At 36.0% G+C, this 11,554-nt stretch overlaps 1 protein-coding gene and 1 long non-coding RNA gene across 2 annotated transcripts; both read right to left on the bottom strand.

Annotated features, from left to right (window-relative positions):
- Positions 1-3,350: 3,350 nt before the first annotated feature.
- LOC116207336 (ervatamin-B-like) lies at positions 3,351-5,760 on the bottom strand. The gene is made up of 2 exons (XM_031540244.1): positions 4,795-5,760; positions 3,351-4,111 (listed from the first exon to the last, which is right to left on the bottom strand). Exons 1-2 carry the CDS (start codon positions 5,246-5,248, stop codon positions 3,516-3,518), a joined length of 1,050 nt encoding a protein of 349 aa, XP_031396104.1. The 5' UTR covers positions 5,249-5,760; the 3' UTR covers positions 3,351-3,515.
- A 2,394-nt stretch (positions 5,761-8,154) lies between these two features.
- On the bottom strand, positions 8,155-8,858 carry LOC116208652. The gene is made up of 2 exons (XR_004157106.1): positions 8,706-8,858; positions 8,155-8,614 (listed from the first exon to the last, which is right to left on the bottom strand). It is a non-coding gene; the product is annotated as an uncharacterized LOC116208652 (long non-coding RNA).
- Positions 8,859-11,554: the final 2,696 nt, after the last annotated feature.

The raw sequence follows: 11,554 nt of genomic DNA, 5'->3' as shown, positions 1-11,554 counted from the left end.
AAATTATATTCGTATAATTTTCACCTAATATGTTCAGCTTGTTACATATAATGTACTGGCAAGGCATATGAAACCGAAAGTTTGAGATTTGGATAACTGACGTTCAAGTGCGGAACCCGTACAAAATTGTTTGCAATTAATATATACTTATGGAAATGGAAAATATATGTGCTGAATGTGTACTATTGTGTTGAAGGAAAATTGAGCATAAATTAGCAAATCCCATCAATAAGATGGTCACCTTCTATTTGTCACCAAGTTGACCAACCAATGGGCAACCCCTCCCACACGCAACTAAAAATACGTGCGGCTTCTTGATAAATAATGTATTCTTCCTTCCACATTCTAGTCATATGCAATACCTCAAGATCACACACCCATCAGAGTTACACTTCTCGGTCCCCATGTCTTACACTCTCCGCAGCCCAAAGCGGTGCAAGACAACGGAGTACATCTGCTCCAGTAAGAAATCTGTTGAGCGTCATTGTATGGCGGTCGATGCCTTGCAGGTGTTGCCAAAGTCTATACGGATAACGTACATCAACCTTACTGCTACGGATTTAATGACCGATGAAGATGGTTTGAACCGTACGGCACGGAGGGGTGTTGAACGTCACTTTCAAAACGTTGTTTTTGAGCCCAGTATGGTAAAAGATACCTACCGGCCGAGTGTCGGTCCCATTCGTTGGACATGTAAGCACCCAAACCCTCGGAAATGTGAGCTTTCGAAACAAAAGCAAGGCAACACCAGCAAATACCGTGGAGTCCGCCATCGAAAAGGCAAATGGGCTGCACAATTGTGGGATTCGTGGAAAGTAAAAAACATTTGGCTTGTTACATACCTGATGGCATTGGAATATTTGCAAGTAACCTATGGTATATTATACTAGTATTGGTTACAGCCTAATCGCGTAAACGCGGTATAATTTTTAGAAGAATTCAAACTTCAAATTGAAATATTAGGTTTTAATGAATTATCTGTTACTGTAAGCATGTATGTCATTTCACTCATTTTTAATTAGTAATTGTTAGCACCTCGTTCTAGCCCGGATTAGGATCATTGTTTGGGAAGTACACCAAATTAGAGAACTAATAAAGCACCTACTGTCGAGAATTAACAGATAACCTCGAGTGCTAAGTACTTAATTTTGATCATCCATGCCTCTTTTTTAAATTTGTACGAGTTAATTGTTAATATTACTTTCTCCTGTGACATGCATGTAAAATGAATTTCGAGAACGTGACGCTTACTTTTTGGAAACCTTGTTTTAAACCCAATTGCTCATTTTTTTATGTAAAAAAACACGATAAATTTTGTTTGATCAAAACTCTTTAATTCATATATTTTATCCAATATGACAAGCATTCGAGATGGAGAAAAACGATATTCTCAATTAGCGAAAGTATTCATGTCGGGTGGTTTATACTTAGAAAATATTTTCGAAGCCCGATGATATTTTCTAATAATTTTTCTTCACTCAAATGTGCGTTAAAATCCCGAAAAGGGTAAAAATGCAATGTTTTTAAAAGTTTGAGGGTTTTTGCCGGCCAAACCAGTTCAGTTCAACTGGTTCAAGTCAGCTCCCACCAAGGTGGAATTTTAGGACATGGGCGCGGTTAGTTCTTGCGTCTTTGTACGGAGGCGCTGTTACTAACCGCACCGCGTGGGCCAACTGTCCCAACGAATAGTTTTGAACAGCTAGACCCATTCGGAACTCTCAAATTGTAAAAATTAAATTGCATTTTCATCCCTGAACAATTGGTTTTTGCAAAATGACCCCCGACTCCTTTATTAGGGGTTCATTTTGAGCAAGAGGGGACTTTTGCCAATTCATGTGCTGAAACTCCACCAAAAACACCCTAAAATCTCTAATAATGCCTATAGTTCATACATATTTGTAGGATCAAAACGGTTGCACCATACAACTGAAAAAATTACCAAAATATAAAGCAAAAAGTATATACTTTACTAAAAGGTTAAGTAAAACTCTTTGAAAATTATGTAAATGACTTTGAAATTTATATAACTTGCCTTGAAATTTGCGTAATTTACTTTGAAATAAGTGGAATTCACTTTATTTGTTAGTAATCTGCTAAGCACCTAAATAATTTACTTTTATTTTAAAGTAATTTACTTCGGGAGAAAATTGTATGAGGATTGGTAGTTGATATGCTAAGCAACTGTCTTATGCACAGAACTTACAACTATTCCGGCTAATCTGCACTTTGTAGTACATTTTGGTGCAAGGCTCTCATTCCACCAAAGAAAGTCATTAAAATTGTAGAGGCCAAATTGAAAGAATTTTCGTAGAAATGGAAAAATAGTGCTACTAAAGGAGCAATCTCAAATCCTATATCCATACATGTTAAGAAAAGTCAATCTCAAATCCTTCTCAAACCCTTTGAGAATTAAAAAAAAAAATTTATCAAACCCGTTAAACTAATTCAATTGGTACCCATTGGGAACCCATTTACCCGTTAATATGTTTGACAAAAATGTTTTCTTAGACTGATGATAATATCTTATCTATACAATATAGTCTAAGGTAATCAAAAGTATACAAACATAAATATAAATATAAATATAAATTCCATGCGAGTAATTGTTCGAGAAAAATAAATCACAACACTTACATAAGTTCGTAACATGTTCAGGAAAAACAAATTACATCACTTATAAGTACATAATATGTTCAAGAACAAAAAATCACAACACTTAAAAGTTCATAACATTAAAGAAGGTTATGTTGTAAATATAAGTAATATGAAGGGTAGTTTAGTAACTTCACACTTAACGGGTTTGGGATGGATTTTGAGATAAACTCATGTACCCTTCTCAAACTCTATAGGGTTTTGATATCAAATTCCCAAGCCCCTCCCACGACCCAATGGATATAATTCTATCAGGATTTGGAAAGGGCGAAATACTCGTTTTCTAAAATCCACTGCCATCCGTAGGAAGTGGGTCTTGGTATGAAATAACCATTGGATTGCAATACGAGTAGAATTATTAGATTTATATGCAGGCTGCTAATACGTCAAAGAAGGATGGGGATCACCCTAAATTATTTGGATTAGATCTTATATGATAAAGAATGTGACCTCCGGTCTTTTAAAAAGCCAAGTTGTTGCTCCTGTGCTTGGCAAAGGATTCTGAAGCTGAAGAATTGTCTTTCAATTTATTTTTAACAGAATAAATAATACATTACCTTTTGAGGCAATTCTATACTACTTATATATATTGATTTCTTTCTTTGTTGTACACCAATATGGTATCCGAAAGTCCAATGAGTCTCGAATAATTCAGAATGGAGCCGTGTCGATCCATTAAAGAATAAAGCTATCTCGTTATGAATTTTATCCATATAAATTGATTTTATTCATTCCATCACGTACATATGGTTTAATTTCTTTTTAGTAATTTTATTGCAGTGCTTAATTTATATTTTTGTTAGCATGAGAACTAACAGAAAGGATTCTAATCCAAACTTCGGATTTAGATACTTAAACTTCCATCAAACAACAGGGTATGAAGAAAGCATAGCAATCCCACACTTGCCTTCCTTGGCCTTGACACCCCTTTGGATCCTCAAGTACCCATCCTCTCCCCATCCACGGCCCCACGAGTTCTTCGCCAACCAGTACTTGGTCCCACCCTTGGTCGTCCCATAGCCTACAATAGTCAGCGCATGATCATAATTGGTCCCGCACTTCCCTGTGAAGACCCCACTTGAGTAGAACTGGAAGTCGCCATCTGAGGAGTCAATCACCACGGAGACGGGCAAATTTGCAACTGCTTTAAGAAGGGCATTCTCGTCATTTCGAGGAAGGTCCTCGAAGCCCCCGATTTTGGCCATGTGGGACCTGTCGATGGTGTCCACCTTGCACTTTCCTTCCTTCCCCTTGTAGGGGTAGTCCTGATCGGAGGCTAGGCCATGGTTGTGGTGGATGAATTTGAACGCAGCGTCCATGAGGCCATAGTTACAGCCGTGGTTGAAACCTTTGGTATCGCAATCAATGAGCTGTTGCTCGGAAAGGGAGACTGTGTAGCTGGTCGTCAGCTTCATGAGGCCCTCTATGGCAGCTACGGCAGAGAATGCCCAGCAGCTCGCTGTTCATATGGATGAACATATTCAATTAGCATATTAATTGAGAGACACAGACCATAAGGAGTAATAAAGCGACTAATCAAGTATATTCTTTGAGGAGTTGCCCCTATACACACTGGTAATTAAGGATCAAAATTATATTAAATCAAAGTGCACCATAAGTAAGGTCTTTGGCTTAAGTCTGATCACTAAGAAAGTCCATGAGAGGGAGAGGCTCAACCTTTAATGGGCCGACAGATTCAAATCTAAATTACTTAGAATACATTGGGTGTTCGGATATTATATGGTACAGACTAAAAAGAGAAAACAAGTATCAAAATTTTTACAGTCCAGATGAAGTCGAACAGTTGATCATTTGGATTGCCATGAACCTTCTTAGCTACTCACTACTAATCAAGAAAAACTTATTACGTTAAATCAGTACAATTTACGGGCATGTAAGAGACATATAATAACTTTGGCTTATAGCCTTATACAGTTAGATATTTTCCCATTTGTTATCCTACTCATCCGTTTCCTGAACCCTCAAACTTTTCTTATAACAAGTGAGGTAGGTCGTCCATGAATTCCTGGATGGAATAACTATATCTCCTAACTTAATTAGCCTATGTATGGTGGTCAATTAAATGAATGATTATGAAAAATAAACGACAATATTAGCATATGAAATTAGTAGTGAGCTTACAGCATTCTCCTTGGTCCTTGACGGATGTGACAGCTCCTTTCTTTCTCCAATCCACGGAAGCAGGAATCTTAGTGACATTTTCGTACCTGAAAGATCGTTTTCCTACCGTTTGATTGCTCATATAATATTTCATTCTGAGACTATTACGAAGAGCTTTGAACTCTTCGTTAGTTAAATCGGCAAATTGATTCACGGCCAAATCATATTCTTTATCCGATGAATTCGCGTTGTTAAATGCTTCAATATATTCAACATTCTGTCTGAAAATCTCAAACCGCCTGTCTCTCTCGTCGGCATCAGTGTAGGCCCGCCCATGCTGGAGCATCCATTGCTCGTGCCGTTCTACCATCGGGTCTTGCGGGAGGGATCTGCACATGGTTTGTGAAGCACAAAGACAGAAGATCATTGAGAGCACGAAAAAGCTTAAGGAATTAATTGCCTTTGGGAATGCCATCGTGCTACAACTGGAAGGTGGGTATTGTGTAGCACAAGAACTTAGGAAATTTAATTTTCAGAGGTTTGTGCTGTGATTTGAGGTTCTTTCGGGTTTATATAGGCATAGAAGTTTGGTCCCATTAGAGAGGGAATGTTCCCCAAATGAAAACGATGCTTACGTTGTCAATTTGACTCAAAAGCACACGTCTATAATAATTGATGATACGTTAATTAATATACATCACTATACAACCTATTTAGGCCATTTGGGAACTTATGTTAATATTTTTACAAAAGAAAATGGGTTTGTTATAGTAACACTCAGCCTCTGCATCTCTCTTTATTTTCCTCTATTTCTTTTTAGACTCATTGATACTCTTGGTAACTGATAGTGGAGTTACAGTGAACCGGACCCGACAGACCCGTGGAGGCCCACCGAGCCCCTCTCCGTCCAATAGACGTCGGTAATCTCCAAGTAAGTCCATGAAATATCACGAATATTCCCTAATTTGGGATTCTCACCGAGGCTCCCCCAACCATGGGAGGCTCGCTAAGGGCCCCCCCGTCCACAGGAGGCTTGCCCACAGCAACACCCCCCCCCCCCCCCCCCCCCCCCCGGGACCATGACAGGCTCACCGAGCCTCCCCTGACCCCTGACTACTGGAGGCTCGCCGAGACTCCCCTGACCCCTGACTACTGGAGCCTCCCCCGAACATGGGAGGCTCTCCGAGCTCCCCCATCCACGGGAGGCTCGCCGAGCCTCCCCCGACCACGGGAGTCTCACCCAACCTCCCTCGACTTAGGCCAATAAACTCCAACATCTCTTTATAAATACCGAACCTACATTCAAGAGCAAGTAAGTTGACTGTTCCTTTATGGTGATTGGGAAACTCTCTCTAGGAGACTCTCCAAAATACACCTCTAACTTGATTGTCAAAGAGGACCATCGGGCACCACCTCGAGAGCCCTTCTTCTTGTAGGTCACAGGCGGTGGTCAGACTCGAAGGAGGACTTGAAGATCTTTCGTGATGGGGAGAGGATTCCAATCCGAAGTTTTTTTCCCGCATCGGTAACCATAATATATTTCAAATTAACTGTATTACATAAACTTATATAAATACATATACACACACACCCCAACAATCTAGTCACCACCCATTTCAGCTAAGAGAAAAATTTTAGTGCTAGTAACAGTGAAGCCGATAAGCACATAACAGGTCTGAACGTCATAAGATTCTAGATGGCGATCCAATCAATTATAATATATTGAATTTGAAATGCGAAACATGAGAGCTCTATTTCGATAATTTTGGCTCTCTAACAAACTAACTTTTTATTAAAAAATAGATTTTTTTTTCTCGAATCATGAATATAAAATTTAAAAGTTTTTAAACAATACGGAGTCTTCTCAAGAAACTGACCAATACCTTGAGTAACAAACCCCTTACACATGAAAGATGAATTCCAACATCAGATTGGTGCATGTTTTTGCAAAGAAATTTAATTTGTTAACTAGGAGATGTAAGTGAGTATTCCACGGTCTAATTAATCTATTGAACCACCCACTAAGGATTCAATCATATATTAAGTGGGAAAGGCATCACCTTTTCTTCTTTTGTTGTGGATTGGATTCCACGCAATTATGTGGAGAATAGATACCTTTTCGAGCCTGAACTAGAGGGGTCAACCCATGTGTCGCGCGGGTGCTTCGGTGCAAATTAAACTGACTTTATATTCTAATAAATAATAATAATTTATTATTATATATATAAAAGTGTGAAGCTCAATATTGTGTTTCTTGATTTTTCATAATTCTCATTTACTCTTCAATGAATATAGATTAATATAATTTCTATTTCGTCCATTAGATATATATGGACATCCCAGAAACTCTATCAATTCTTCCAATGTATTTAGACATATTTTCTATTAATATTTCAATTATAATAAAACACAACACTTTGTAATAATATCTATTCGGAAAAAAATTATATCTTGTAATAATTTAGAAATATGATGAATATTTGTCTTTCTATTGTGTTGTAATTTGCCAAGAGACTCTATACATCATCAACTAAAATTAATCTATTATTATTATTATTTTTATCATCATCATCATCATCATCATCATAAAAGTAAGGAGCTGGATAAAGTGTTTCTCAATTTTTTTTAATTCCCTTTTTACCATTTCAATGAATTTAGACATATTTTAATTTATATTATACCGATTTGATTAATCTAACCACTAATTACGCATTCAATGAGTTTAGACAAAATTTAATTCATTCAGTTCTTCACATCTAGAGTGACTAATGCTCTTTTATACATCAAGACACATCCCTTCATTTTATCTATGCATATTGACTAAATGATGCATGATTGTCTCTTCACTTCATCTAATATATTATTCTTTGGTATGATATAATTATCTTCTTATTATGCATTTTCACTCATTTAACTAAAAAACTTGGGATGTTTTGTTATTCTTATTCGGGTTAAGTGCCTCAACAGCCATGAACCTTAGTTAGTTTTTCAATTCTAGCATGAGTTTTTACAGAAATATACTAATAATCATTTTAGTTTTAAATATAATATTAGTCAATTTTCACATTACATAACAATCAGATAGTAATATGGCACCAAAAAAAATATTAAAAGCAAAATAATAACATAAAAAAGGGAAAAACTCATAAAATTTAGGGAAAAAATAAAATTTAGAAAATAAAATATAATATAATGAATTAGAAAATTAAATTAAAAATCAAAATTAGTATAATTCTAAATAAATTTCAAAAGAGCTAGAAAAACCAACAATAAAGTTTGAATATAAAATAAATTCAAAATCTAAAAAAAAAAAGAGAAACAAATTCAAAATTTACATCTATAATAAAAAATGTGAAATAATTTGAAGTGTTTTTGCACTTGTAGATGTCAATTGTGGCATTTCATAAAGGGTAAATTGCACCATACATAATGGGCTTTTAATTCTTTTCACCACACATCAAAAATTGAAATATTTTCATAATACAACACGAAATTATCGATTTTTTGTAGTACACATCAAGACATTCATTTTCGGTAAAAAATTGACGGAACGTTGTCGTGGCTCGTTTTTTGGGCCAAACATTTTCCGGTTGGAGACATGCGTGTCCTACAACCTTATTTCCCCTCTTCCTCTTTCCTGCCTTTCCCGTCCATCTCTGCAAACACTTCTTCTCCAAACATCCCTCTGTCTTGTCTTCTTCTCTGACGAATCAAACAAAGGCGATCAAAGTCCTAACTCCTCAACGATCACTGGAACGATCGATAGAACTATGAAGGAGAAAGCTCCCGATCGTTGAAGGGTATCGGTTCCTTGAGTGAAGAGGAGTAGTTGCTGGTACATCTTGCATCAAATAGAACAAATAAGTTACAAGTAGAAGGAAACAAAATTAAACTTAAGTTTGAAAAAGACAAGCAAATGAAGAATCGTATACCGACTGAGGAAAAGGAAGGAAGCACGTAGCTCAAGAGCTCCCTTTCTATTGTCTGATTTCAATTGAACTGAAAAAGGGCAAGGAAGAGCCCCAGTATGTTTATACTGGGGGAAAAGACAGGGGAGGGAGAAGGAAATAATTGCAGAGATGGGTGGGAAAGATAGGACTGAGGAAGAGAGGAAATAAGGTTGTGGGACCCGCACATGTCCAGCCGGGCAACGTTTGCCCAAAAAAGGTGCCACGACAGAGTTCAATCAATTTTTTGACGAAATATTAACGTTTTGTTGTGTGCTGCAAAAAATTGAAAATTCAATGTCGTGTCATGAAATTTTTTGCATTTTTGATATCTGGTGAAAGAAACTAAAAAACCATGATGTATGGTGCAATTTACCCTTTCATAAATTCCTACTTTTCATCTCTAATTTATATGTTTCCCTCTAATGCCTCTTCAAGGCTTCCACTTCCCGCCAATCTCTACTTTTTTCCCATTCCCGTTGATGGTCGGCAATGGTGACCTCTCTCTATTTGTACATACATCCCTTCTCACGGTCATACCACATAGCTCTATATTTCCCCTTCCTTCTCCTGCACTTTCTTCCTCTTTCTCTCTCTCTCCCCCTTGTCATCCCCAAACCAGGCAAACTTCTTGGTTTGCACAAATTACTCTAATGAATGGTGCTTGACTAAGAATCCAGACTATGGTGAATTAGTCTCTGATTAATCAACAAGTTACAGAAAATGGAAGACTTCTCTTTTCTGGATCAACAAGCCATAAATAGAAAGCGCCGAAGAAGAGAGAGAGAGAGAGAGAGGAACAAAGAGGCGGTGAAGGTGACTATGAAAGTGAGAGTGAGGACTAAAACATACGGTCTTTGGAGATGTGAAAATTGACAAAGAGGAGTCTTCTTTCTTCATTTTGTAAAAACTTGAATACTCTTTATGATTAAATTCATGATTTCTAGAGTTAAAGAGAGAAAACTCAGTTTGTGGGCTGTTAATGGCAACTTGCTGCAAAGATATTCATTTTACAAAGGTCTTATATGTTTAGACACATAAAATCATAAGGAAGACGTAAGAATATGCAAAACTCATTTTTGTTGAGCTTTTCAAGAGTAACGGCGATCTAAATTTTCTACAGTTATGGTAAGCATCAAATTTTTTACCTACATTTTTATCTGATTCATTTATCTGGTGAAATCCTGTTAATTTCTGAAACAAAAATTCATTTTGTAAGGTTTTCATAGACACAAAGATTCTATGGTTTGTACATAGAAAAGCAGCCTGTTGAATTTGGCCACAAAGCGAAGAATTCGGGATCTCGCAGCTACTATGTACAACCACTTCAAGAGGCACATTACACCTTATTAATACCTTTTTTGCCACTTTTTTATCCTCTCATTACTAGAGACTGAGACTTTATCTTATTAATGGATATTTTCATCTACTTTCATTGACCCTCAAGCAACATGTGATAATTAATGTTTTCTAGGAAAACTATCATTTTTTTCAAACAGTATTTAAGCAATTTAACTTGCATTAATAGTATCGATTTAGAATTCACAAAAATAAAAATTTCAAATTATGGCATAGCATGTCTCCTTATCTCTCTTTATCCAAAGATATGTCCTCTTTTCTCTTTATATGTATAGGAGTATTTCAGAGTTGTTAATCAGAGTTGTACTTTTGGCTCCGTGGATGACTGTAATTATTTTGTTCTTTTTTGATACCTATAAAAAAATTTATATCATTTTCTGTATACAATCTTTTTATATTTTTTACTTTACTCTTTCATTTACATATCTTTTTACTCGTTGATAGGTTGTGCCAATGGCCATCTCAAAATTAGGGATGGCACTAGGGATGGTTTTGGACTACTATATTCATCCTATACCCGTACCCGTTATGAACAATCAATCATAAGCCCTTCCCAAACCCGTTATGATTTTAAAGGAAAATTTCCAAACTCTTCCCACTAGTTTAATGGGAATCCACAAGAAACCCATTTTTCACCTGTTATTAAGTTTGCAAGAAAAGTATGTATGAACTTATCGTAACATCTCATCTATATAAAGTGGTTTGATATAACAAAAGGTAGTCAAATACAAAATATAAATTCCAGGCAAATAATTGTACTAAAGAAAATAAACCACAACACTTATAAGTTCATAACATGTTCGAGAAAAACGAACCACAATACTTATAAGTTCATAATATGTTCAAAAATAATAAACCACCATACTTTCAAGTTCATAACACTAAACAAGTATTATAAATACTAGAAATTAGAATTAAAATAAACTGAAACAAAAGAAAATAACAAATGTTATTTTGTAAATATGAGTAATATGAAGGGTAATTTAGTAAATTTATACTTAACGGGTTTGGGACGGATTTTTAGTTAAAATCCTAAACCCTTGACAAACCCTATTGGCTTTTGACCTTCAATCCATAAACTCTTTCTATGACCCAATGAGTAAAACCCATTAATCACCTATTAAGGTTTGGGACGGTGAAATACCCGTTTACGTAAACCCGTAGCCATCCTTACTCAAAATAAGCCAAAGATCAATTATATATATATGACTATGAGTACTACGTAGATTGTAAATGCCTCTTCCATTTTATACCAACAACAATAAAATGTCCAAGTTGTACATTGTTTACATTCTATTATTTTGGTAAGACATAAAATATTATTCAATGAAAACTTTATAATTGATGCTATGTCATTTTAGCTCGATAATTCCTTCAACATTTTGTATGAGCAACACACATGTTTCTATACTAGTCAGTATAAATTGATTCAAGCTATCCGACGCTTGTTCCTTTTAAGCAAAATCTCGGGTTCG

This window comes from Punica granatum, chromosome 5, assembly GCF_007655135.1.
Source record: "Punica granatum isolate Tunisia-2019 chromosome 5, ASM765513v2, whole genome shotgun sequence".
Classification (NCBI taxonomy): Eukaryota; Viridiplantae; Streptophyta; class Magnoliopsida; order Myrtales; family Lythraceae; genus Punica; species Punica granatum.
The sequence above is the reverse complement of the archived record's forward strand: the minus strand, read 5'-3'. Positions and strand labels throughout refer to the sequence as shown.